We start from the raw sequence: 27,627 nt of genomic DNA, 5'->3' as shown, positions 1-27,627 counted from the left end.
GTACACATACAGACAGATCATTTCTTCTCCATCCTGAGCTAAATACTCAACCATTTCACACAAGGCAAATGAGTTCCTATCATTTTCCAGACTCCCACAGTCAGCCCTCACACATTGGAGATCCCCTGACTTCCCTCTGCTCCCTGCCCCTGTCCTGTAGTGATACACCACTTGATATCCTGTACCCGCCAAACATGGTGTCATACAGAGATCAGCTCATCCCAAAGGCATTTGGGCATTCTGAGGAAAGCCAAATCTATTGCATCTGCTCCTCTAAACACACAGAATGGTTCTGACCTTTTGGCCTTTCAAGTCCAAAGGCTTTTTGTTTATTTAGAATCTGGCATAGGGGGAGGAAAAGGCATTTTGACTTGTAAGAAACCCCATGCCTCATTGTCTTCTGCTCTACCCTTGCTCTACCTTCCACCGGCATGCAGAGGCACCAGGAAAACCCTGAAGAATGCAAGGTGAAGGAAGAAAAGATCCCATTTGTTGTCCCAAGTAAGTCCCAGCAGCCTGCCTAGAATCCTTCATGAGGAGGCTTTGAGCAGTCTGAGTGGTCTCCAGTCATGGCCAACATGGGTAGGAAAGCTGTTCCCTAGACTCACTGGAGAGCTAGAGAAGGGTCAGGCATTCATGCAGCTGGCTGGTTTGTCTTCACTGCAGACATCTTTCCTTCCCATTTTTCTTTTAGGATAAACTACTTGCCATGTTTCTAAGGAAGATAACCAAGGCACTGGGATGCCTATTTGTTGTATGTGCTGTTTGAGGACTTCCTCGAAGTGCTGCTGTCAGATGGCAGCTGATACCATTTACAGTTGGGTGATCAAGGACAGACCATGTGTTCTAGGGCTGGTCCTGCTCTCTTGATACTGTCAGTGCCCATAACCTCTTCAGCTCTCTCTGGATGCAGTCCTTCCTTTACCTGGCACCACGCAAACCTCAGGTGTCCCTTCCAAAGCCAAAGGCAATGCCTTGCTTTATCCACAAGTTCATGCAGCACTGCACATCCTTAAGCAAAGTCCTGGAGTTTCATAGTCCCTTGTATCAAAGTCTCCCATTGCCTTTGACATTAAAATGCACAGAGGGTGAAGGGGATCTCATGTCCCAGTGTCCCATTCCCCTGCACCATTTCTTTTATCACAAATAACTGACATGCAACTTGTTGCTCTTTCTGCATCCCACAGGCTCCTCAGGGAGTGGTTTTTGCTCATTGCTTTCTCCTTCTCCACTGCTTAGAGGGTGCTCCTGCCTCTCATTACCATTCTGGGTGATCTTGCTGATCTCGCCCTCTTCCCCTCCATCACCAGTCTTCTCTGGGACACACGCTGGTACCTCCTGGCTCTGGACTCGGCGAGATGGCCTGAAGATGGCCCTCCGGAAGCCCTGCTTGAAGCGATAGGAGAGGAAGCCATAGATGATAGGATTGGCACAGCTGTTGGCATATGGCAGCACCACCACGAGGAAGTAGACACCAAAGAGGGATGGCTCCTCTGGCAGTGGGCAGACAACATTGATTATGTTGAGAACGTAGAAAGGAAGCCAGCAGAGGATGAAGACAGCCACAACAGCCACCACCATGCGGGTCACTCTGCGCTCTGAAAGCTTGTGCTTGGAGGACAGAGCCCTCACCCGCCTGCCAGAGGAGCGAACCTTCACAACTATAAGAAGATAGCAGAGGCAAATCACCAGCAGTGGCCCAAAGAAGCCCAGGGTGCAAGTGTAGATGATGAAACCGGCTCTCCACACCGAAGCAGGCTCTGGCCACTGGATGTGACAGGTGCTCATCCCTAAAGGGACATCTGAGAAGATGACCACAGGGAGCACCACTATGGAAGACAGCACCCACACAGTTGCACTCACAGCCTTGGCCACCCTTGCAGTACGCCATTTGGAGGACTTCCCTGGGTGGACCACAGCCAGGTAGCGATCAACGCTCATCACCGTCAGGCAGAAGATGCTGGTGAACTGATTGATGGCATCCACGGCCATCACCAGGCGGCACATGAAAGACCCAAATGGCCAGTAGGACAGGGCATTTTGTGCAGCCAAGAATGGCAGGCCCAGCATGAAGAGCTCATCAGCTAGGGCCAGGTTCAAGATGTAGACGTTGGTCACCGACTCACTCACAGAGTGCCGCAGAACCACGTAAATGACCAGAGAATTCCCAACCAGACCCACCACACAGACAATGAGGTAGACCAGGGGGATGAGGACACCGCTGACAACCACACCAGGGCTGGTGGTTGTGGAGCTGTTGAGGATGGTGAAGGCTGCCCAGCTGCCAGAGGCATTCCCCTCCTCCACAAGTGCCGGTGTGGGAAGGCTGAAAGCAGAAGCGTCCATAGCAAAGACAGGGAAGAGGGCAGTGGGCAGTGTCCTCTCAGGATCTGTTAGAAATCTGGAGGTGAGAAGTGAAGAAAAAAAGACATTTTTACTGGAGACATCACAACTGAAGAAGCCACAGATAAAGTCACCTCATTAACTGTGTGTCAACAGGGATGGGCATTGGAAGTCAAAGTGAGTTACACAGAATCATACAATGGGCTGGGCTGGAAGGGACCTCTGGAGGTCATCTAATCCAATGCCTTGTGCAGTCAGCAGGGACATCCTCAGCTAGATCGGGTTGTGGGTGTTGGCAGCTATAGAATGTCTAGGACAATAGTGACCCCATCTAGTCCAGGGAGGCAGAGTGGGCATGAAGGAGCAAGCAGGAACATGGCTAAATGTGGGCCAATAGATCCTCCCCACTAGGGAAAGGTCCTCTGAGAGAATAACCACAGACTAGGATAGGGACAGGGAAATTTCTCAGGTTTTGCTAATGGCCCCAACAGTGAGGACATAGTCATCAAGGGCCTGATTCTCATTTATAAGTGGCAGGTGGATTATGAACAAAAGAGGGAAAACATCCACTGACAAATTGCTGTTTCAACTCTGGCTCCCTTGTTTGCTGAGTATCCTGAAGCTCTTTTTGGACTGGCCAGGTTATCACTGCATTGTTTGTCTCACCAGCAGAGCAGAAATGAAGAGATCTCCACCTATGAGTCTGAGAGTAAAAGAGCCAGATTATTTTGGGTACACCAGGAGAGATCAGTCCAGATGTCTCATTTCTTTCTTTTGGGTTTTTTTTTTTTCTCTCTCTCCTCCTGCACTCTGCAACATGCTGCTAATGGAAGAGGCTCTGATTGCCCCAGCTGTTTACAACACCAAAGCTGTGTCCCAGCCTTCCTAATCTGAGGTGCCCAATTGCCCGTCACATCAGGGTTTGGCATGGAAACAGCACTCGGCTCACTCAGAGAGAGCTTTGAACAAACAAGCCTACCACTTGCCACCAGCCTCATTGTTAACACTGGTTGAGAAGCTGCAGAAACAGGAGAGAGAGAAAAGTGAAGGACATGACTTTTGTGATTTGTCAGGGCACCAGATAGGTGAGATACAGAGCCCAGCCCATATCCCAGACCAGAGACACCCCGGCACACCTTTGACAGGGATGATTTGTGGTGCTTTCAGGATCACTTCAGCTCTGGTGAAGTTTTCTGGAGGTGTGGACCAGCAGAAGCATTGTCTTGATGAACTAGCTCTTTGGAAGGGAAGATGACTTGATAGGAAGTGAATAGGGATTCTGAGGCTCAACTTAGAATCATAGAATCAGTCAGGGTTGGAAGGGACCACAAGGATCAGACAGTTCCAGCTCCCCTACCATGGGCAGGGACACCTTACCCTAGATCAGGCTGGCCAGAGCCTCATCCAGCCTGGCCTTAAACACCTCCAGGGATAGGACCTCAACCGGCTCCCTTGGCAATCCATTCCAGGCTCTCACCACTCTCACGGTGAAGAACTTCCCCCATCCCAACAAATCCCTTGGCTCCTTTGTTATTGAAATGAAAATTGAGCATCTCAAAGGAAATGACTCCCAATACTAACTACTTTCAGGAGGCCAGAAATACTTCGGAGCTTTTCTCCTAGATAGATTCTCTGTAGCATCACAACTTTCTTCACAAATATCTTAATTTTACAGCTTTCTTTTTTCCTTTTTTTTTTTTTTTTTTTTTTTGGTAAATGTCATTCCAGCTTCTGCAAAACTTAGGGGAGAGATGAGCTCTAGATGGATTCCTTGGACATCAAATAGGCAAAACCAGCAGACTCCGTGGATGTAGCAAATCTTGTGGCTGAAAGAATCTGTTCTGATAAGCCACATAAAACCAAAATTAGGCAACTGTGTCCTGAGGCCATTTCTACAAACTATTGCCTAAATGTTTCCTGCTGTACTTAAATGGGCTTTGAAGGACTACAGTTGTCTGGGTTCTCTTTATTTGCAAGAGCCTTGGATTGTGACACACGACCCTGATAGAAACCCATCTCTTAGAGTCCTGCAGTACTGGTTTGTCCCACACATCACGAGTGGTGCAATGAATGGGCAGAGTAGGAACTGATTTGAAACTCTGTTTCTAAGTTTGAAGAACTTCTTTTCTGATAATGTTTTTTTTTCCAGTGATATTCCAGTGCTGCAAGTCATTTATTGGAGGAAAGTGTAGGCCAGAGGCTGCTCTACAGACAGTGACCAGTGCAGAGATCAAAACTGTTCATAAACAAATAAACCTCTAGGAGGTGAGGACATAGTTAGGAATCCCTTTGGATGTTCCTCCTGCATGCAAAGGATTTTCCAAAAATAAAAGCATTTGGAGACACAGCTTTAATGGCAACCCTTGTGCTGGGGCTGAAGAGTACTTAGTGAAGTCTCTGAGGTCCAGACCTCAAAGCTGATTGCTCATGGCTGCTGTTTAGCAATACAGCAAAGGCAGCTTCAGGCCTCCAAATGTCCTATAACAAATGCTAAGGCATGCAACACAAAGCACTGATTCGTTGCAACCTCATTCTCCTCCTCAGACAGATGCAGTGGAGAAACTTTGTCTATAAGTAGCCTTGGTCTGCCCGTGCCATTCTAACTTTCTCAAGTACCATCTACCAGCTCAAATGCCACAGAGCACACTCTGGCTGGCAACAGAACAACAGATACCAGTGCCTCATCTGGGTTGTATCCACTCTGCTTGCTGCAGAGGTAGGAACTGATATGTTGGCATCTGCTTGGGCTCTTTCCCTGATGTGGCCACCACCTGTTGCAAGAGGTTTGGGATCGGCTAACAGGTGCTGCCAGAAGGTACCTGGTCCATACATCTGGAGGGCAGGAGGACAGCAAAGGGGTAGGAATTGATATGTTGGCATCTGCTTGGGCTCTGTCCCTGATGTGCACAGCACCTGTTGCTAGGGGTTTGTGATCAGCTAGCAGGTGCTGCCAGAATGTACCCGGTCCGTGCACCTGGAGAGCAGGAGGAGAGCCAGGGGTATGAAGAGCTGGCAGATTTGTGCTACTGCTTCCTTCAGGAAAAGAGAAAGAAAGAAAAAGTATCTTTCTGTATTGAATGAGAGAGAGAAGTAGATGCTAAAAGCTGCCCTAGAGCTGGTTACAAAATAGGAATAGAAGCTGGGAGGGACCACAGAGTCCAATATCCTGCAGCCCCTCTTGCCACTTAACTTTCCAGTCCACCTTCTCTCCCATGGCCCTGCTCCAGGTCAGGACTGCCCTGCCTCACCTCCAGGCTGAGCTCTCTGGTAGGAGCCAGGCGGAGCTGGGGGGTCGGGATGATGATGATGATGGTGGGGTGCTGGCAGGGTGGTGGGGTGTCGGTAGGTTTCCTTCTCGGACTGCAGAGTGAACTTCTGCATGAACTCATGCCCGCGGGAGACATCTGGTAAGAGGGGGCAGAGCCGCCTGGTACTTACGTGTCGCTGGGATGTGCATTTTCCTCTGCTTCACCGGCAGAATCCGAGTCATGTTTTCCCCCTTCCCCCTTCTGCAAAGCGACTGAGCAAAGCAGTCCCGGGAGGGAGCGAGTCCCACCGTGCACTATCGGAGACGCAAGCCCTTCTTCCCGGACCTGCCCATCGCCCCCTCCGTGTCTGCTGTGGGACTGGGGCCCACTCTGGAGCCCGCTGGGTCCGCCTGGGTCTCTGCCCCCGGAGAGGGGCTCGGCCGCCGGGCTCGGGCAGCCGGAGCCGAGCGGTGGCTACCGGGGGCCGGGTATCAGCAGCCAATGAAACACCGGCAGCAGGAGAAGGAGAAAGAGGGGATGGACCATAGGGCAGGAGAACAGAGAGGAGAGGCGGCGGGGGAGGTGGGGGAGACCGGGGTGAAGGAAAAACGGGGGAGAGGGAGGTGCAGGAGAGAGGCGATGGGAGGGGGGGAAGAGAGGGAGGCTATGGGAGGGGGGGAGGAGGAGGACGAAGGAATGAAGAGTGAGGTAAAAGATGCTGGGGACAGTGGAGGGGAGAGGAAAAAGAAGGGAGGGATGCAGAGAGCAGCTGCGTGGTGGGAGAGCGGCGTGGCAGGAGGGGGGGACTCAGCTCGGTTCCCTTATACGGGGCTGGGGGGGGGGGGGACACTTGTGGCAGAGCAAAGCGCCCTGCAAATACCCATGAGAGCAGAGGAGCAACCTGTTCCAGGGATCTTGCAGGAAAAACTGCTGCTGCTCGAGCAGCAAGGACAAGGCAAAGCCTCCTGGCTGACAAGATGCTCTAAACCGGGGTGAAAGCTGAGCAGACAAACCCTCTCCCTTCTGTTCAGCGCTATAAGCACCTCCAGGTATACGGAGCTAAGGGCAGATGGGCAAATAAGGGGACTTTGTTTCAGCTCTCTCCCTGCCCTGGCTCTATGCACAGTATCATGTCCTTTGCACCTTCTCTGGGAAAAAAAAACAACCTCCAATTCAACAGTTCCAAACTCTCCTGCTAGATTTCATCTCTGCTGCAAGGAGTGGATCCAGAACAAGTGGGGCAGAGCCTCAAGTTGCACCAGGGCAGACTTAGGTTGGATATAAGGAAAAAAGTACTCACAGAGAGGGTTGTGAAGCACTGGACCAGTCTGCCCAGGGGAATGGTGGAGTCACCACCCCTGGAGGTACTTAAAGATGCATAGAATGATGCTTAAGGACATGGTTTGGTGGTGACCTGGCAGTGCTGGGTTAATGGGTGTACTTCACGATCTTAAAGGTGTCTTCCAAAGAAAATGATTCTATGATTAAGTGGCTTTGTGGGAGCAATTGTCCCGGGAAGAAAATGAGGATTTCCTTTTCCATTCCCTGCACAAAGTGCAGTATAATCCTCATTCTCTGCCCTGTCCTGCAGACAACACCAGCGACTCCTTGTGCTGTGCAGTCACCCAGCTCTTGACATTTCACAAAATCACAGAGTGGTAGGGGCTGGGAGGGACCTTTGGAAATCATGTAGTCCACTCCCCGTGCCAAAACAGGTTCACCTAGGCCAGGCCACACAAGAACCTGTCCACATGGGTTTTGAAAGTCTCCATAGAAGGAGACTCCACAACCTCTCTGGGCAGCCTGTTCCAGTGCTGTGTCACCCTCACAGTAAAGAAGTTTTTCCCCATGTTGAGATCAAACTTCCTGTGTTCCAGTTTGTGTTCTTTGCCCCCTGTCTTATCACTGGGCACCAGTGAGAAGAGCCTGGCCCCATCATGTTGAGGCCCATCCTAGAGGTATTTGCAAACATTGATTGGATCTTCTCTCAGCATTCTCTTCTACAGGCTGAAGAGCCCCAGGTCTCTCAGCTTTTCCTCAAGAGAGATGTTCTACTCCCTTCATCATCCTCGTAGCCCTCTGTTGGACTCTCTCAAGTGGTTCCCTGTCTCTCTTGAGATGGGGAGCCCAGTTTGACACTGCCTTTACAAGCATTTGAGTTTCTATGGCAAATTACCACCTTAACAGAAGTAGGGAGTATCTCTGTGAACAGAATATAGCCGAGGTCTACAACCCGACCCTCCAAACCTGCTTGAACAGTTTTATGTCCAGCCAGTGCTGCTCAAAGGTGAAGGGATGTAGGCAGTAGAGAGCTTCAAAGCTGTCAGGATGCCTTAGCTTAGATCTTGGCCGCAGTGCTGTCTAGAGCCGCAGAGGAGAGACGAAGCCCTGCTGGGGAAGGAATGGCATGGGCAGCACCCAGTGGCAGTATTTGTCATGGCAGGGCAGATTTCTGCTGCACCTCGCAGGGAGCCCCTGGGCTTGTGCACCTGAGAAGAAACAGAGCCATGCTCTGTAGAGCCAGAGCTGTACCCAGGCTGGCTGTCTCTTAAGGGACTTGTTAGCTCAAGCACGGTTAGGATCACAACTTCCCGGTCTCCGGATAGCCTCCTCAATGCCCAGAGTCCTGCCCCACCCTCTGCCTCAGCTCTAACATGTTTGCACAAACTACCTGTACTGTGCTGAAAGCAGAGCTCAGCCTGTGGACCTTCACAGGCAGGCAGATGCAGGAATTCTGTGGCATGCCCGCGGTGAATCTCTCCTCTCTGCATTGCTGTAACTGATAAGGGACAGGACAGAAGAAGAAGGTAAAAGCCAAGGTTTGAAACTGGAGAGGAGAAGAGGAGGCTCAGGGGTGACCTCATTGCTGTCTGCAACTACCTGAAGGGACATCATGGCCAGGTGGGGGGTGGCCTCTTCTCCCAGGCAACCACCAATAGAACAAGGGGACACAGTCTCAAGTTGTGCCAGGGAAAGTATAGGCTGGATGTTAGGAGGAAGCTCTTACCAGAGAGAGTGATTGGCATTGGAATGGGCTGCCCAGGGAGGTGGTGGAGGCACCGTCCCTGGAGGTGTTCAAGAAAAGCCTGGATGAAGCACTTAGTGCCATGGTCTGGTTGACTGGATAGGGCTGGGTGCTAGGTTGGACTGGATGATCTTGCAGGTCTCTTCCAACCTGGTTGATTCTATGATTCTATGATTCTATGAACTCACTGTGAATTCAGTGGTCTGAGTTATGTTTAGGATGTTTAAGGGAAGCTAGGTCCCATTCTCAAAGGCTTTGTGTCCCTTGCCTTTCCATAGGTCTATGCCCACACCAGAGACTTAATTTCTGCTCTTCTGGACTTGCATGGACACAATTTGCATCACCTTTGGATGACACATGGGCAATTCATCAAGGAGCTCATGTGCAATGTAGACATTGTGGAACTCGCTGCCACAGAACGCCCTCCAGGGTTGCTCTGGACATGATCAGTGGATTATGCATCACATCACTGCACCAACTGCCTTACTCAGGTAAAACTGTGTTTGAATTAGCAGGCATTTCCCCAGCAGCAGGGTACCTCAGGGACTTTGCTGTGGCCGGTTGCTGCTGACATAGCCATGCACCTCCTCGGTGCAAGAAGCAGCTTTGAAATTCAGAAGCAGTGCTGCATCGCGGAGTGGTAAGCTGGCTGAACTCCACGCGTCTCTGTGCCCTCCTAGGACTGCAGGATTTTGCAGTGCCAATCATTGCACCCTGAGCCCTCCTCTCTCCCACAAGCAGTGGCGGTAGCAGCCACCCTGTAAGGCTTCTTACACTCAAGTCCCTGCAATGCATCAGGAAGGCAGGTGCTCACAGTTGCCAGATCCATAGCACTGCTGGGACCACTCTCCTCAGCTTAATTTTAGTGACTTGGAGGCAATTTGTCTGGACTGGTGACTCATTCCTTGCTCTTGTTTTTTTTTCCCCTGCCCTCCCCCTTCCTGTTCTCACTCTGCCTGTGCCTGGCAGCGTGAGTGCTGGTACTGATATGACTGCCTGTGACGTTAGCTTAGGAGTGTTACTGCAGCAGTGTTTTGGAGAAAGGGTGTCCCCAGCAATCTGCAGGAGCAGCCCCTCGAGACCATATGTCCTGCCCCAAAGCCTGCATCTTATCCTCTGTGTTTCAGAGGGGAGACAACCTGCTCTGAACACAGAGGCTGAGAAGAGAAAGGGCAAAAGCTGGGGTGCAGTCATCCCACTATCTTTGCTTGGCACATGATATTTGCACTTTGCTGAGGAATGCAGGGGGCTCAGCTGAGAACTTGGCAACTCCGTGTATGACTCAGCCCTCGTCTCTCCATCCTATAGCAACTGCGGCTCTCCAGCACCAAGCTCAGCATGGTGCTGCCTGGGTTGTGACTGCCAAAGCAGGGGCACAGCTGGCAGGTGCCCCCACTCCTGCTGTCTCATTGCTCACTGCTTCAGGGCTGTATCTCCCCAAGGTGCAACACATCGCAGACATGGAAAGAATGTACCGTATGTTTATTGGGTGTTATCCACTATGTTGTAACCTCCAGCCTTGGTGAGGAAAGAAGGGGGGCGCTGGGGTGGGGCAAGTGTGGGGAAGTTGTGCAAATGCACAAACCAGTGCTACAGACCCCAAACAGTCTTTAAAGCCAGCAGAAGTGAAAAGCGTAGTGACCGCCACAAGATACTGAGCTCTGAGGTGCTGGAGCCATCACTCTCCTGCATGCTGAGCAGAACCTGGCATCAGGATGCACCCGAGATCTGCAGCCAAAAACATGATAGACATTGTAAAACAGTTTGTCTGTGTTCCTGTTCCCATTCCCTCTACTCTGTAGTGGTGGCAGAATGAAGAGGCAGGGTCCCAGCTAGGAAGATCTTAGTCTTCTCTCCTCAGGTTCTGGGCAGCTTTGCCTCTCATCATGAAGCCTCCCTCCTCGCTCTGCTGTCATGAGTTGAAGGGGAAGGGCAGGTAGGGGCAATACAAGTGGTAAAAGAGTCCTGGGGGAGAAGTTGCTGTGTGCCAGCGAACAGCAATGCAAAAAATTCCCTTGAGATGAGGAGGGCCTGGTAAGAGGAAGGGCCATTGGGCAACTGCCATGAATAAGGAACAGCTCATTTTTGTTGTTGGTAATGGTTTTTTGGTTGGTTTGTTTTTCTCTACAGGCAAAGGCTTCAGCTTCACAGCTGTCACAGTAGATCATCCCCAGGGCAGCCTGGACACAGTTCCCTCTGTAGCAGAAGGTGACAAGCAGTTCTTCTCTGTGAGGGCAAAGATGGAAAATCCTGGGCTGCCCTGCAGCAGAAGGTGGGGCAATCCTGCCCACAGGCAAGCAGCGAGGAGGGAGAGACAGTATGGATATCCTTGTGTTCTGTCATACCATGCCTTGTCCTTCCCCGTACAGGGGAGAGTGCTGTGCCCCTCTCTCTCTTTGAGGGTGATCCATCCCACCGGGTACAGCAGGTCATAGGAACAGAGTGGTCCTGACCATCCGAACTCAGAAGCAGGAAAGTGCCACTGATGTCACCGCCAGGGATCCCTCTCAGACCTACCTGCTCAGAGGAGGCTGCACACACGCTTCTTTGTGCGGGTAGGCTGCGGGCAGAGGACTGCTCGGATGGCCTCGTCGAACACCGTCTTGAGCCCGCGCTGTGTCAAAGCTGAGCATTCCAGGTATTTCACCGAGTCTGCTGGGAGGAAAGCAGGTGCTGGAGTGGGGAGGAAGGGAGCCAGGGCAGGCAGTGGGGGGAGCCAGGAGTTTACTGCCAAGGGTGCCCAAAAGAGACACATGCAGGAGGAAAACCACAGCTTACATCTAGCAGAATGCGATGCACATGCCTGGATCACCCACACATTTCTGGCTCACGTCACTTCACAGCCTCACCACCTTTCTCCTCCAGTGTCCATCTCACAGCATCCACCTAAAAACGCCTTGACTCTTGTCTTGAGGTAAGGTCATCCAGACTGCCTGACCTCAAGCACCTCAAGCACCAAGCCTGGTGGCATCTCAAACCACATGGCACCTCTCTTTCAGGATGCTGTACCCGCAGACTGTCAAGAGCCCTTTTGCTGGAAAGCAAGGCGAAGGCACCTGGCTCTTGCCTGAATTGAATTAGCACATTTCACGTGACCAAAGATATGAGGCACTGTCAGGAGACACTTTACTCACTCACTGAATACAAGACCAGAATCTTGCCTATCCACCCCTGTAGCTACAGCAGAGCCATCGTATGAGGCTGGCTATGTTATCATGGCCAGACACCCTCTTCTCTGAACTCCTGGTTGTAAACTTCTCCCTCAAGCTGTGTTTCCCACCTTTTGTGCTGCGTTTGCATGCCTGCATCTGAGGAAAGAGGTCACCTGAATAAACTTTTCTGCATGTCTCAAAATGCAGGAGGGACCTGATGCCCCTGAAGTGAACGGTGGAGTGGGACAGTCTAAACCAGGGTTGCATGCACAAGCCCTGGCAGTCAGAGGCAGGGACAGGAAGCTGCAACTCTTCCTGAGAGATGTTAGAAAAATTACTCTTCCGTCTCTTTGAGGATGTGGAGGAGAGGCCTCTGCCCACAGAGCAGCTGTGGCTTTCACAGAAAAATATTGACCCAGATAGAAAGAGCAGAGTAAAAGGGGAGGGGAACGTACAAGTGTGTGTTTGTGTGTGTAGAGCACAGTGGCCAGAGAGGGGCAAAATACTGAGAGAACTGAGGCTCTCTCAATAAACAGATTTCCTTCATGAGTCTTCTGAAGTGTATTTTGTCCCACGACCTTTGAGGTGTCTCCCTGTGTCCCTCAGAGGTACCACTGTGAGACAGCTCTGTAAAAGCTTCCTTAGGTTGAGGGGAAGTCCTTATCTTCTGCCTCTCTTTTCAGTAGATCCGAGCACATACCGATTTCCTTGGCCAGAGCAAGGCCCTGAGGATATGTAATGGGGGATAGCTTCTTCTCCTTCAGCTTCTCGATGGTGTCCTTGTCATCACGAAGGTCCAGCTTTGTGCCCACGAGGATGATGGGAGTGCTGGGACAGTGATGCCGCACCTCGGGGAACCACTGGCATTGGGGCAAAATGTGAGAGGTCAGACATATGGGCATGCACAGAGGCAGCAAGGTAGCTAGCACCCTGACCTTCCTTACAACCCTTCCATCCAGCATTGGCCACTACAGCCTGGCCCAGGCCACCTCTGTTGCTGGTTCTCGGACAAAAACCCTGACATGGAGCTCAAATTCTGTAAAGCAAAAGCAAAGCTGCTCCAAACCCTTCATGGCTCCCTAAAACCCAGGGAAGAAGCTGAGAGTGGTAGGAAGGAAATACTTTGTGGTTTTTCTCTCTGTCAGTCTCTCCCTTCTTCCCTCACTTCCCATCCAAAGATGGGTGCCTGTTTCTCACAACCTCTGGGCTGGTCTCACAGGTTTGTGCTGTAAGATGCCAGCTGACTATAAGCTTTATGGCACCACGGCTCAATAGCCCAGCAGGATGAATCCCAGTCCTTCAGCAGAGTTGGCCATCTTCTCTGAGATGACCCAGAAAAATCTGAAGGAGGCTGATATTGTAGCTCCTTGTGACTGACACACACAAAAAGATAGTACCACTCTGAATCTATACATTCTACCAGCAGTTGCCACCCACAGCCATTCTCTTTGCAAGACCACCACCAATTTCACTCTCCTCAACTCCTGATGGACCAGGATACTCTGGCTCACCTTAGCACGGACATTCTCATATGACGCTGGGCTGACAAGGGAGAAGCAGATCAGGAAGACATCCTGTAGGCATACAACCATGGTGCAGTTAGGATGAGAGCATGGGACTTCATGACAGTAGGCACAGAAGGGAGAGAAGAGATGGGTGGGCAGCAGAGGGTCTTGCTAGAGAAAGTTGTCTCACAATGTAAGATAGTCCTGCTGTTAATTGCCTCTGAAGGAGAGGGCACTTGCTCCCCTGACTCATGGTTACCATAGTCACCATTATCAGAAGAGCCAAATGCTTAACTGTGAGGATGGGGTTTTTGTGGTAGGCACACTCATCCTCATGGGAAATGGCCTGACAGTGTCCTGCACATTTCTCACAGAACACCAAATAGCTTCCAGGCCACAAGAGTTTTGCCTGCTGTTGAGAAAGAGCTAAACCCAACCCAGAAAGTGCACAAGCAGGACACAAACAAGGTGGGGCTCTGATTATTCACATAAGCACTTCTCCTTGGCATAGCAGAGTTTGCACTTCCATCAAAAACAAACCCAGCACTTGAGAGCTCACCAAGCTAAACACAGCTATCTGGCCCAGCCTGTGCATTTCCATACTTCTCCAGCTATCAGAGGCAAAAACCTTGGAGAGCAGTTCCCTCATCTGTCCTTGGGATGTGTCCCAGGGTGGGTGCAAGGGTTTTGCTGAGGATAGGCCTGCTTGCACTGACTGCAGAAGGAGCCTGGGCAAACAGCTTACACCAGGCATCTGATTTTTTGACTGGTTGAACCTAGCTGAAATAAATAGCACCCTCAGCTGCCAGCCAAAGCTTTTCATCACAATGGCAACCTTCAGATCAACACCTGTGGCATCAGAGTCTTTCTCAGCTTGCCAAAAGACTGCATGGAACAATATTCTCCAGGCAAGGTGATCTTTAAACTCTGCAATCCCTCTGTCAAAGTGTACAGTATCAACACAGTATCTGAGGCATCCATTTGTTCTGCTAGGCACTTGGGCTTAGTTGAGGCATCAGCAGATCAAACATGTGTCACACATCAGATTTCTTCTAAAAGGCAGAAGCCAGAGCAGTGGGGCTCACAGAAAGGTGAGAAGCTCCTGCCACAGCTCCTTAACAGGAACAGGCTGCCCAGGGGGGTTGTGGAGTCTCTTTCTCTGGAGGTATTCAAGACCCACCTGGATGCATTCCTGTGTGATCTGGTACAGGTGGCAGGGGGGTTGGACTGGATAATCTTTTGAGGTCCCTTCCAGCCCCTAACATTCTGTGATTCTGTGTAAATTCTCTAAATCACTTCATTGTTGCAAAAGGAGAGATTTTTACCATGGCTGTGTAAAGCATCTGTCCCACACTGAAAACAGTGACCTGAGCTTGTAAGTATCTTTGAAGATCTCAGTTTCCTTGCTAAGTTATACCAGTAAAGAAGATTAGCTAAAGGCTCCAAAATACCCTTGGATGTCTCTTACCTTTAGGGTTTCAGTGCACTTGCACATCAGCAGAGGTATTCTCAAAAGAATCATAGAATCATATAGTCAACCAGGTTGGAAGAGACCTCCAAGATCATCCAGTCCAACCTAGCACCCAGCCCTATCCAGCCAACTAGACCATGGCACCGAGTGCCTCATCCAGTCTTAAGAGGGTGGAGAGAGACAAGAACAGTCCTGTCCCTGGTTTTGGCAAGTGTATTTTGCAGCAGGAGACAGAGGCATGCATGAAGGAGGTATGAAGGAAGAGGGGTAGGGAGTGTGACCCACCGTCTGGGGGTAAGAGAGTGGCCTCAGCCTGTCGTAATCCTCTTGCCCAGCAGTATCCCACAGCCCCAGATTTACAGGCTTGCTGTCAACCATCACATTGGCAGAATAGTTATCAAACCTGAAATTCAGAAGCATAGGTCACAGCTCAAACAGAAGAAACCCTTCATGTAGTGTAGATGGGGTTCACTAGGTGCACCCTAGGTAGTGACTCTTCTTCTCAGCTCACCTGGGTGCTGTAGACTTCCCACTCAGCATCAGCCTCCTCCCCACCAGCCAGCTGTTCTGGCCAGGCACCTGTCTGCAGCTCCTTCTGTGCTACCTTGTGTGCAAATCCACAGATGATTCAGTTTCCCACTGCTTTTCCCAGTATCCTTACCACAACTCCATCTGCTCTAGCCAGGCCCTTGTCTTTCTTTTACGCTCTAAACACCAGTTTTCCTCTTAACCTTTATGAACCCATGTCTCTGTAGCTTCCCCAAAGCCCTACACTCTGTATTCCTGGTGGTACTGAGGCCAAAATCCCAAAGAGTGTGCCCTTATTCTTTGATGACCCAGCATGAAATATTTGCCAACAGCTGTCAGGATTGCATGCTTGGGAACAGATGAGGGCAACCAGAGCCAGGAAGGAACCAGCACCAAGATCTTGTGAATGTGTTTGTGACATACACCATCCAGGAGCAGAAAATGGCTTCCATTTCACATCTCCAGGCATAAGCCTCAGACAGGAGGAGAGATGGTGTGTGACAAAAAAATGTGAGGCCACTTCCAACTCCTAGTGTTCTGTGATTCTGTGAAAACAGATTCTGAGAAAAGATAGGTTCTTGCTGCCATGGAGTATTTTTTCGCAATGTAAATTGGTCTGGAGTGAAAAAAGAAGGCTCTGAGGTTTCTGAACCCATCCTTCCCAAGGAATCTGAACCCAGGCTGGCAGTTTGGAGTGGTATGAGTATGTGTGGTGTGCTTACTGAAACACATCCTCCTGTAAGTGTATATGACAGCTCAAACTGAGGCAATCCTAAGCTTGCTCCTGATTCCAGCAATCTGGAGGTCTGTCTCAGGCTCATGCATACATTCATTGCATTGCATAATGCTTCTGCTCTGGTATTGAGCTGAATCACACACTCTTACCATCAGTTATCAGTGCCTCGTCCAACAACAGCAGGTGCCTTGGACAAGGAAAGAAGTGTGGACTTCTGTCCATGCAACCACCTTCTCTTGGGTCTGGTCCAATTATTATAGCCTGGTGCTCAGTTGTTTTGTCTATTAGGGTTCTACTTGCTGCTTGCAAGCATAGCAGATAGATAGCTTCTTGGGTTGACTTGTATCTCTCAAATATCCTATCTAAAAACCAGGGGGTTGTGAGACCATTTGTGCTTGCGCAGTGAAAGGCAAGAGGTTTGGAGTGTCAGGACACCTTCATTGGTTTGATGGCATGGAGACTGCAGACCTGCCTTCAGAGTGCACAGCAGGGGTTTCTGTCCCCCTTTTCATTTTACTTTCCACAGAATCATAGAATCAACCAGGTTGGAAGAGACCTCCAAGATCATCCAGTCCAACCTAGCACCCAGCCCTATCCAATCAACCAGACCATGGCACTAAGTGCCTCATTCAGGTTTTCTTTAACACCTCCAGGGACAGTGACTCCACCACCTCCCTGGGCAGCCCATTCCAATGCAAATCACTCTCTCTGTGAAGAACTTCCTTCTAACATCCAGCCTATACCTTCCCCAGCACAACTTGAGATTGTGACCCCTTGTTCTGTTGCTGGTTACCTGAGAGAAGAGACCACCCCCCACCTAGCTACAGCCTTCCTTCAGGCAGTTGCAGACAGCAATGAGGTCTCCCCTGAGCCTCCTCTTCTCCAGGCTAACCACCCCCAGCTCCCTCAGCCTCTCCTCATAGGGTTTGTGTTCCAGGCCTCTCACCAGCTTTGTTGCCCTTCTCTGGATATGTTCCAGCACCTCAACATCTCTCTTGAATTGAGGAGCCCAGAACTGGACACAGTACTCAAGGTGTGGCCTGACCAGTGCTGAGTATAGGGGCAGAATAACCTCCCTTGTCCTACTGGTCACACTGTTCCTGATCCAGGCCAGGATGCCATTGGCTCTCTTGGTCACCTGGGCACACTGCTAGATCATGTTCAACCTGTTATCTACCAGTACCCTCAGGTTGCTCTCTGCCTGGCTGCTCCCACTCACCCCAGAACCTGATTACGCATTACTCACACAGTGGGGATATATTCTCCTGGGAAGGCATTGGTAGTATAGCTGATAAGGAGGCAGGTTTTCCCCACAGCTCTAAAAGAGAAATAAAACATAGCAAGAAGTGATGGTAGTGCAGGTAGCCTTGGAAGCCTTGCTCTAGGTGTTAAGAGACACCTGGAAGCAGAACTGTATTCACAGGGCCAGGCAACACACAACCGTAAGTTAGACAACCAGTAGGAGTTAAAACAGGAGGTGACAAAAAGTGTTTGTTGTCTTTGAGCACATAGGTTTGCTTTTATAGTCTGCTACAGAGATCACTCAGCTAAAACACATCCACTCCAAAGTGGGGGTGAGTCTGTTTTCCAGTGTGTGCACAGTTCTGTATGCACCCAGCCAGGGTGTGAAGGTGTGACAGAGCTGCCCAGCCGGGTCCAGCACATGAGCACAGGCAGTCCTGCCTGCTTCTGCAAGAGATGTGCCTGGAGGCTGTTGGCACCTTCTCTGGGCTCAACCACAATATCTTCCAGGTTTGCCTGTCTGCAAAAAGCTGCAGCATCATCTGCAGAGAGAGCTGTAAGAAACCAGCAAGGTGCCTCTCACTGTGGGTAAGCTGCTGGTAGTGTTTTTGAGCTAGAAACTGGTGCTTCCTCCCTCCTCAGCCTCCCCACACCCACGCTTCAGCAGAGTGCAGTACAAATAAGCCAGGGTAGCAGCACAGTCCAGTCTGGGTGAGAGCATCATTCTGAAGAAGGTGGAAAAAGGAGGAGTAATGCAATTCATGGGCAAGGTGAAGCCAGTGGTGAGGGAGAGAGGATGTGCAGAGAAACTGGAGGAAGATAAAGCAGCCAGGACAGGTGTGGGAAAGAGAATCCTTTTTCTGCTGGGCCACTGTTTCTTGGATCTGTATGGCCTGGCAGATTCTGGTCATGATTCAGTTACAGCGGAGGTGATGAGAGCAACCTGCTTTCACAGCCTCTGAAAATAGCCACAGAATCAGGGAAATGTCTTTCTTGGAAGCAAGGCTGGAGTACTACTGCTGGAGATGCTCCAACCATATCAGTTGTACCTGCAAAATCCCCTGTTGCCCTTGACAGTCACAGCTGGCATCTTTGCCCTGGTCAAGAGGCATTTGACCTGGTCACTGCACTGTGGGGCAACTGAAGAGGAAACTGAGCTCTGTTGTATGCTCTCTTATTTCTTCCTTCTGCCACATTCCTTTCTTATATCCTCCTTTCTCAGTCCCTTCTCTTTTCCCAGCTCTTTGCTTCCCTCTTATCACAGATATACTGAAAGGGTCATGGAGGATTCCTTATTCTCTACAGCCTCAGGACATCTACAGAACTGTGGACAGGGCAGCCATGGAAGTGGGATAGTTCTGAATCAGTGTGGATGAACAGAGAGGAACACAAAGGGTCAGTGAAGAGGTGGATACAACAAACTTATTGAGGAGAGGTGAGGTTAGTGACACTTGCAGGTTCCATGGGAGTGTTGAGGTCAGTGATGTGTGATAGAAAGGGCTATGGGGCAATACGAGAGACTTGTCTGAATGACAGCAGAAGATCCGTGGAGGGTGGTGAAGCAGGAGCTTGGAGTGATGGGAGTATTGCAAGATGGTGAGAGGGGAGGTGCAGTGTTCAGAGGATGATACAGAAAATGATAAGCCAGAAGACACTTAAGCAGGGTTACAATCAGAGGAGCTGGGAGCAGAACACATTGTGGCTTTAGCCATGATACGAGGGGAATGTGGCCCCGAGGGATGGCTACAGAGTTGGTGCAAGGCATGTGGGTAAAACTAGAAAGTTAACAGAGGAACAGATAAATGCTCAGTAGAGCTGTTCATCCAGCTCTGATTACAGCCTTCAGGGGACTTTTCTTAGAGGTAACAGTGTTTATCTGGGGCTCTGTTCTCCCTTGTCCCTTCTGTCTGTCCCCGTGCCCCAGCACCTGAGAATATTTATCTAATATGTACTGTTATGTTTGCAGACAACTTCCCCGAGCAACTTTTGAAGGAGGAAGTGCCTGTGGGGAGCAGAGCTGCTGCAAATGTCTCTTCATCTGCTACCAGATAGCTGTCCCAGATAACAGCCTGGCCAGCTCCTAGCTGGGAAATGAATTAACCTACTCTGTGCCAAATGTGGACTCCTCTTCCCTCCCTCCCCTACCCCTTCTCATCCCACAGGGCAAGAAGAAGTCCTGTTCACCACACTCCTCAAGCACCTGGTACTGAGTACTTCACTTATTGATGGCTTAGATCAAGACTCTTCCAGGGGTCATGGGCCAAAGGCTGCGATGCCATCGTGCTGTGAAGCCAAGGCTGTTACCTCCCACTGCCAGAGTCACATATACTTGTGCTTATTCTAGTGGAAAAAGCTCCTCCTCCCCGTGCCCACAGAAACCCTTTGCCAAACAGTCTCCCTCACACCCTGGTACAGAGACAATGAGCCAAGAAAAGCTGAATGCAAAGATACCAGCAGACATCTCATCAAAACCATGCTATGCTCTCTCCCAGTCAGTTCCAGTGACGAGATGGCTTTCAAGGAGCCATTCACCTGCAGGAGAGTGCTTGCACCTCTCAGGTTTTAAATCCAGCTCCTGCCTACAGGTTGAATCTGGCAGCAAAGCCACCACCTCCAGGGTGTGGAACAGACCTGCTCCACTTTCTGTGTCCCTTTTGCAGATGCCCTTCAAAATGCCCTCTTTCACACCCCACACCCCCTCCTGCCAGAGGAAGGTCCCTTGCTTGCCCTGGGGAGGGAAGAACAAGAGACAGAGGGCAAGCGATTTGCAGGAGGTCAGATGCAAAGCTGGGGAAGTTTCATCAAGTAGCCACCTACTTTCTTGCCCCTCACCACCACCCCTCCCTCTCCAAACCCAGCAGAAGCAGCAGGGTACCTACCCGTCTCCCACCACGACACACTTGATGGCTTGCATGCTTCTGGAGCCCTGGCAGAGGACACCACACCAAGGCAAACTGCAGGGAGAGACAGGCAAACCTGCAGGCAGCAGCAGGTTACAAGGAGGGAGGAAGTGGAAGAGGGAACTTCACTCGAAGCTCGCCCTGCGGTCCCTCCTCCCCTCCCACGGCAGCAGCAGCAGCAGCAGCAGCGGCAGCGGCGCGGCCGAGGCCGTTAGCCGAAGGCGGGGCGTGCATGGCTTTGCTTGGGGTGATGACTGCTGTCGCTCTTCTTTTCCCTCCCAACATGTCTCACCCACTCCCTTCCCACCCACCCCAACCCGCTGAATGGCTGGGGGCACCAAACAGCTTTAACAGCAGAACCAAACAAGGGTCAGAAGCAGGGTGAGAAAGTGGAGAGGTGGATTTCCTCCTCCCTCTTTTGTCATCCAGTCTTGGGAGGAGGTGTCAGCAGGCAAGTGAAGCTCAAGTGGCAGCAGTGGGTTGATGTTGGGCAAGGAAGATTTTTCAGGCCTTCCAAATACCCCTGAGTGTCAGTGACAAAACAGCACAAGGAACAATGTTTTCCATGAAGGCTGAACGAGGAAGTTGGGGAACCTTTAGGAAGCAGGAGCCACCTCATGACTGTTCCATCCTTCCTCTCCTGTGGTGATGAGCCAGGTCACACTTCCCTGCCAGCCCAGATCACTGCTACAAAGAAATACTGTGTGAGCCTCTGCATTTGCCACGAAGTGGAGTGAACACATCAAGGCGTGCAAGCGATATTGTCCTTTCTCTTGCCAATGTTATGAAAGCCAAGATTGGAGGATGAGGGGAGCCCCTCCAAACCAGCTTCTCCTCTACCCACCCCTTCCACCATTTCTGGGCAAAAGCAGACAGTGAGAGCTGCTGCCAGGCCTCTTCCATCTTGTCATAAAATCATAGAACGCTTTGGGTTGGAAGCAACCTTTAAAAGTCATTTAGCCCAATCCCCCTGCAGTGAGTGGTCCTGCATCTGGGTTGAGGCAATCCCAAGCACAAACCCAGGCTGGGCAGTGACTGGCTGGAGAGCAGCCCTGAGGAGGGGGACTTGGGGGTGCTAGTGGATGAGAAGCTCAACATGAGCCAGCAGTGTGCACTTGCAGCCCAGAAAGCCAACCAGATCCTGGGCTGCATCAGGAGAAGTGTGGCCAGCAGGTCGAGGGAGGTGATTCTCCCCCTCTACTCCACTCTGGTGAGACCCTACCTGGAACACTGCATCCAGTTCTGGAGCCCCCATTACAAGAGGGATGTGGAGATGCTGGAGTGTGTCCAGAGAAGGGCCACTGAGATGATCAGAGGGCTGCATCAGCTCTGCTATGAGGACAGACTGAAAGAGTTGGGACTGTTCAGTCTGGAGATGAGGAGGCTCTAAGGTGGCTCTAAGGTGACCTTCTTGTGGCCTTTCAGTATCTGAAGGGGGCCTACAAAAAAACTGGGGAGGGACTTTTTAGGCTCTCAGGGAGTGACAAGACTGGGGGGAATGGAGCAAAGCTGGAGGTGGGGAGATTCAGAGTGGATGTGAGGAGGAAGTTGTTCAGCATGAGAGTGGTGAGAGCCTGGAATGAGTTGCTCAGGGAGGTGGTTGAGGCCCCGTCCCAGGCTGGCTGAGGCTGTGGGCAGCCTGCTCTAGGGTAGGGTGCCCCTGCCCATGGCAGGGGGGGGCTGAAACTAGATGATCCTTGTGGTGCCTTCCAACCCTGACTGATTCTTTGATTCTGTGATTCTGTAAGGGCATTTTCAATTAGATCAGGTTGATCAGAGCTCTGTCCAACCTGATTATGAATGTTTCCAGGGGTGGGGTATCTACTGTCTCTCTGGGCAACCTGTTCTGGTGTTTCACTGCCTCCATTGTCAAAATTTTCTTCCTAATATTTAGCCTAAATCTACTTTGGTTTAGTCTAAAACCTTTCCCCCTGGTACTACCACTAAAGGCCCTACTAAAACATTTGTCCTCATCTTCCTTACAAGCTCCCTTTGTGTGTTGAAAAGATGCAGCAAGATATGGCTGGATCCTTCTCTTCTCAGTCTAAACAATGCCAATTCTCAGCTTGTCCTCATCCTCAGAAGACAAAAGAATTTTAGAGCTAAGCAGCAAGGAGAAGGAAGCAATCGTCCTGAGATAGAAGCAACGAGGAGTAGAAATATCCCAGAAGGATCCAGTCCTTTCTTTCCCTTCTGTAAATGAGGGCTACCTTCACTTCCTTTCTTGTCCTTCCGTGCAACACTAAGGCTGGAAAAGTGCACATGTGTGCACATCTGTGCCCTCCAGCCTGAACTGGTGAGTGGATGGGCAGGAGATGCGTTTTGTAGAAGGGGTCTGGTGACACAGAGTTAGCTGGAATTTCCAGGCTTTGCCAGGAGGCCAGTTAGACCAAGAACAGTGGTTTCTCAGCTGAGATAGTCCTGAAGGAAGGAATTCTGAGGGAATTCTTTTGCCAAAGGTTGGTGACCTTTGTGCTGCTGCAGCCAAGGAAGTCTGTTGCCGCAACTGAACTGCTCAGGAGGAGAGCTCTTCCATCCATCACTCAGCATTGGCCACAACCCAGAGATCTTCAACTGTGGAACGTTTCCAAGTCTTAGAGCTGTTTCAGAACCACAAAGCAACCAGCTGTACTAAGTGTTCCTTCTGCTGGTGTAGGAAAGGGGAGGGAAGAAAAGGAAACCCACTGTCTCCTTTGCAAGTGAGAGCACAAACAGGCCATAGGAATACAGGTCAGAGAGGGACAGAAGGGAACATTCAAAGGCTGTTGCAGAGAGCAGCAGAAGGAGCTGGAAAGGGCAGGCAGGTACAGAATATAGTGGCCCTAGAAACAAACTCAGTTAGAAGACAAGGCAGGCATATCTAGCTCTAGAAAATGCTACTTGGGCATGAAAGAAAACCATTACAGCCCCCCTGGACAACAGGACACATTGAGAGCTCTGTGTGGGAGACATCTGAGTGCCAAGTGAGAGCTCAGGCAGCTGGACTTGCTGAAGTCCTGATGGATTCAGGGAGCTCTGGGTTGGGCAGGCAGCCTGGGACAGGCAAGCAGGAAACAAACACTTTTCTGGGCATTGTCAAAACTACTTTTGGAATCAGCTTCTCCAAGGGAACATTTCTGATTTCACTAAAGTTTTCCTCTAAAGGGTTCTGATAATGCTTATGTGCCTGAGGAGAAGCAGGATGAGAAGAAGAGAGAGGGAACACCCAGTGTGAGAAGGATGAGAAATGAAGGGGAAAGAACTGGGGAGAGCTGCAGAATACATTGAATCTTACCTGGGACAGAGCAACAGTCATGTAAGGATACTGGCAACTCAGGCTGAGTGAAACTGGGGGGAAAACCAACCTGTGTCACAGTAGATCCTGGTGGCAGGGATGAACGAGGACCACTGACAGGCTGAATGTCCTTGTTGTCTGTGGGGTTGAGAGGCTAGCAGTATAGAGGGGACTGGAGAAGAAGAAAAGCCAAAGCTGGTCAAGGAGGAGGGACTGCTGTTGAAACCTCATGTCCAAATAAGCCCCATGCCAAAGACAGTGTAGTTCTGTATGGCCAAAAAGGAGCTGTGGAAGTCCTGGCAAGAAGGTGTATCTCCAACCCACTTCTGGGCAAATTAGTTTTGGAAGATAATTGCCTGCTGCTGCTATGGATACTTAGTTCTTATCCAAGTCAGAAGTCTGCGCTGTGAATCTCTAAACATCCTTCCTCCACCAGTGCCGAAGTAGGGGGACAAGAGGGGTACACAGAGGGGCTTTTTAGGCTTTTTCTTTCCACCGTACATAAATCATTGACAAGAGGATATTACATTCGAATAAGACATATTGTAACCCCTTTGAGAACAACTGGCACCTGCTACATTAAAACTTCTCGTCTGTAGATGCTGCAGGAAAGGGAAGGAGAGCGCAGGGAACAGGTCCGTAACCACTAACCGTGCGCGCACAGACCAGCTGCTGCTGTGACATCTGGCGCTGCTCCTCTCTCACCACCAAGAGGTGCTCTTGACATGAGTTTCTTCCTGCATTTGCAGTGGGGCTGAGGGAAGGCAGGCAGCCGCCTGGGTGTCCTCTTCCCTTTGCTGAGTTTGAGGAAGTCACTAGCGGGAAAGAACTGCTCAGTGAGACAGTTTGGCTTTGAGAGACTTCAAAGGCCCTGGGCTGGGTCACCTCTGAGATAGGTTTGCACAGCACCCAAAGAGGAGGAAATGCATAATGGTTTTCCTCCAGCAAGGATCCAAAGCAGTAGGTCTCTTCCAACCTGGTTGATTCTATGATTCCTCCCTCTTTCTGTGGGGTTCTGCTCCCCCAGGGAGGGTGGGAAAAGGGTGAGGAAGCTCTTTCAGAAATGATGTCTGCACTTGGAAGGCCAGCACAGGAGGGTAGGTACTGAAAAGGGTGGGCATTGTCTTCAGGAGCAGAGTATCAGAGAACATCCTTGCAGAGGGAATCCTTTCTCTAGGAGGAACATAAGGCTCATTGCTTTGCACACGCAGGGCATGGCCACGGTAGGTGTTCTCACTACCTTGGGCTTTGGACAGGATTTGTTATGTGTGAGCTATCATTTAGGCGATCTTGAGTTGTCATGAGACTTACTCTGTGTGTGCTGGGTCTCCACCAAGGGAGACAATAATTTGCTTCAGCCTAACCGAGCTGCAGAGTGTACCCACTTGCTATATTCCCCTTTTGGGTCTTCCCACTTCCCCATTTGCACAGCTTCATACCATCTGCCCCCTGCTTTTAGTTCTTGCTTAGCTGCTTCTCCTCCCTGAAGCACCCACCCCTCCCTACTGCTGCCCCTGCTCTCCTCTGGCTGCTGTGGTTTCCTACTGGCTGCCGTGCTTGTTTGAAAAGCCTCCCCTGAATTCAAAGCCCTGAAGTGTGCTGATGCACCTCATGCTGTGATCTTCTGCAGCTCCTGTTAGAGAGGCTGTGCAGTTGCTTCATATGGGGTCTGTTTTCTAACATGACCATATCAAGGGCTGTTCTAGCCTAAATTTACCCTGCCAATCAAAAGCTTAGAAAAAATAAAGCCATGAAGTTTTCAGTCCAGCCTCACTGAATGCCACCTGCATTTACAACGTGACTCAACTTGTGAATGGTGTTCACTGAGTCTTGGACCTGCCATACTGATGGGCTTCTCTGGAGACCAGCTCTGCTGCAGAGGCAAATGGTCTGTGCCTGACACAGTGTGTCATGGACCCTTCTCCATCTTCACAGTGTGACTGCTCTCAACCTTTCCAGGCAAAACAGCAGGCCCACTGCCATCCTATCTGGAGTGCTGAAAGAGATTCACTTCCTCCACCTCTTCTCCACTATACACCAGAATGAGCAGAAGGCTGTGGCAACAAGACTCATGGGCATCAAGTTCTTTGTGACAACTGAGTCGCACTTGTGTTCAGATGAGAAGTTCACAGAGTCTAAATGACACCAGGGTGTTTTATAGCTTGGCCTTATCTAGTTCTCAGTACTGCAAGTCCCCAGTGATTATGATACAGGTTTCCATTTCTCCTGACATCTTTTTCTCAGCCAATGACAATCCCCCATCTTGCTGGTACCACTCTGCTACTTCATGGTGATAAACAGAAGTCAGTATCTGACTCTGAGTCCTTTCCCTCAAAGTGCCCAAATGGTTCAAAACCATTTTTCACCTGTTTATTGTAGAGGAGTTAACAGGGACTAGAGATTGCACACACAGATTCTAACTTGAGTGGCAACTGTTTGACTTGACTCCTTTGCCTGTTAGCATTCTTCACGTTGTTAGGTGTTAGATGTACTACCCTGTGTATAACCAGGTCCAATACATATCTCTAACTGGTAAGCTATGGTATCTTCTAGGAATGCTTCAAGGAAATGAAAAGAGCTGCCTGGGCAGTGAGGGCTAAATGCTTCCCCCCGACTCTTCCTAGAGATCGTAGGTTATCCTGACCCTGCCTGCAGCTGCCCATGTGAACTCATTCTGGAAGAGAATTTCTGCTACTCCTTGACATCTTTTAGGTTGGGATACCTCCCACTCTGTCCTCTCCAGTGACAGCACTGAATCTGTAGCACAGCCACAGGTTACAGCAAATGCAAGAGATTAAGGGGAAGGATGAGCAATCTGTGCCTTTCTTTGCAGGCTGAACTGCCCTAGAGCCATGGACCTCAGCCAGCGCATTCAGGCAGATCCTACATTTCACATCAAGCCCTTTAAAGGGACAGTTCCTGTCTACAGACCAGGGTCAGTGAATGGGAATGTGGAAGGCTCTTCCTTTCCTAGTGAGTAAAGGACATGCAGCCTTATAGGAGCCTATTCTAAATGGTGAGCAAGTGTGCAGAGATGCTAGATCTGTCTGCAAAAAAGACAAGAGGGTCATCTCTTGTTTTTCTACACATGCAATGCTCTTGCAAACTCTACCATGCTCTCTCATGGAAGGATGGTAGGTAGAAGTCTGAGCCTGTTTTGCTCTCTTACTCAAGACCTGCTTTGAGTACAGCAACAAGTCAGGGATCAAAGACTGTAGAGTACTTCAGAGGTAAGTGTTCAGGAGTGAAGGGGAAACATCCCTCTGCAGCATCAGTCTTGACAGAGGTGTCAAGAGCCCTGTTTGTGCATCACACCTGGTTTGATTTTGCTCTGATCTACTTACTCACCAGCCCTTCTGACTCTGACATGGTGCTCTCCTGCATGCTGCTTCTTTCTCATATTGCCTACATCACCTACCACATAAAGCACATGGCAACCAAACACATCTCACTTCTGGGGCTGTGTGGAGAGGGTTGAAGTAAAAGAGCACCTCACTGCCCCAGGGAGGAACAGAGCAGCAAAAATGCCTTCAAAACTGTCTCACTAACACCAGCTGTCCTACAGCAGAACCTGAGAGAGGACTTCCTCCTGAATTCACTCTGTCTTTACTTACAAGTGAATTTCCTAAGAGAAACGGGTTAGTAGTGGGAAAGAAAAAGAAGCAAGACTTAGAAGACAAGTCACTTAGCAGTTAATGAGCAAAAAGAAGAAAAAGACTCTCTTCTCCTTTCCAATTTTGGGTGATTAATTTCCCCCCTCCACACCTCCCTGCTGTTGCAAAATTAACACAGGAAGAATCTTTCCTTTAAAATTAAACCACTTCTCTAATCAGATGGGTTTTCTGAATCAAAAACTTCCCTTCCCTTCCCCCCCCAACCCCCCTTTCTGGAGTATCTCAGACTAAAATTCAAAGAACTATCAGTCTCTTACATTTCACTTCAGTCCCCTTAAGAGGTGTCATCAGAGTTATCCCCAAAAGCTGCTGCGGTGGAAATGCATTTCGTGGATTTGCACTACAGATGCAGCCAAGGAGCCCCTGTTTGTCGATGGTGGTATGCACATGCAGCTTCCTTCGCTGGTGCAAGCTCAGGAGATGTGGTCGGAGGGACAAGCAGAGGAAGGGAGGAGCCATAGGGCAACCCGCCCCTCCCTCCCCCCCCCCCCCAGTGCTGCTGTCATCTTGGTCATTGGCTCCAAGTTGT

At 50.3% G+C, this 27,627-nt stretch overlaps 2 protein-coding genes across 4 annotated transcripts; both read right to left on the bottom strand.

Moving 5' to 3' along the window:
* Positions 1 to 290: 290 nt before the first annotated feature.
* Positions 291 to 6,334, bottom strand: SSTR3 (somatostatin receptor 3). Its single transcript, XM_064155313.1, has 2 exons — positions 5,782 to 6,334; positions 291 to 2,401 (listed from the first exon to the last, which is right to left on the bottom strand). The coding sequence occupies exon 2, from the start codon at positions 2,344 to 2,346 to the stop codon at positions 1,141 to 1,143; it is 1,206 nt and encodes a 401-aa protein (XP_064011383.1). The 5' UTR covers positions 2,347 to 2,401; positions 5,782 to 6,334; the 3' UTR covers positions 291 to 1,140.
* Positions 6,335 to 10,081: 3,747 nt separating this feature from the next.
* On the bottom strand, positions 10,082 to 27,471 carry RAC2 (Rac family small GTPase 2). Of its 3 annotated transcripts, none has more exons than XM_064155310.1 (8): positions 27,356 to 27,471; positions 20,130 to 20,204; positions 17,255 to 17,326; positions 15,030 to 15,147; positions 13,280 to 13,342; positions 12,469 to 12,628; positions 11,134 to 11,268; positions 10,259 to 10,344 (listed from the first exon to the last, which is right to left on the bottom strand). In XM_064155310.1, exons 2-7 carry the CDS (start codon positions 20,162 to 20,164, stop codon positions 11,138 to 11,140), a joined length of 579 nt encoding a protein of 192 aa, XP_064011380.1. In that variant the 5' UTR covers positions 20,165 to 20,204; positions 27,356 to 27,471; the 3' UTR covers positions 10,259 to 10,344; positions 11,134 to 11,137. The 3 variants fall into 3 exon arrangements, with proteins under 3 accessions (XP_064011382.1, XP_064011380.1, XP_064011381.1); XM_064155311.1 differs by lacking the exon at positions 27,356 to 27,471 and adding an exon at positions 23,425 to 23,467; XM_064155312.1 differs by lacking the exon at positions 27,356 to 27,471 and having other exon boundaries at positions 10,082 to 10,344; positions 12,465 to 12,628; positions 20,130 to 20,301.
* Positions 27,472 to 27,627: the final 156 nt, after the last annotated feature.

The sequence above is a fragment of the Pogoniulus pusillus genome, chromosome 15 (assembly GCF_015220805.1).
Source record: "Pogoniulus pusillus isolate bPogPus1 chromosome 15, bPogPus1.pri, whole genome shotgun sequence".
Classification (NCBI taxonomy): Eukaryota; Metazoa; Chordata; class Aves; order Piciformes; family Lybiidae; genus Pogoniulus; species Pogoniulus pusillus.
The sequence above is the reverse complement of the archived record's forward strand: the minus strand, read 5'-3'. Positions and strand labels throughout refer to the sequence as shown.

Excerpts from the sequence above, each read along its gene's own strand:
- SSTR3 (XM_064155313.1), bottom strand. The coding sequence starts at position 2,346 with ATGGACGCTTCTGCTTTCAGCCTTCCCACACCGGCACTTGTGGAGGAG.
- RAC2 (XM_064155312.1), bottom strand. The coding sequence starts at position 20,164 with ATGCAAGCCATCAAGTGTGTCGTGGTGGGAGACGG. Across the intron at positions 11,269-12,464 it reads CTGGCCAAGGAAATCGGTAT|ACTCGGTGAAATACCTGGAA; the intron begins GTGCTCGGATCT and ends TCCTCCCAGCAG. Across the intron at positions 10,345-11,133 it reads GTGCAGCCTCCTCTGAGCAG|ATCTCGGGTGCATCCTGATG; the intron begins GTAGGTCTGAGA and ends TTTTGGCTGCAG.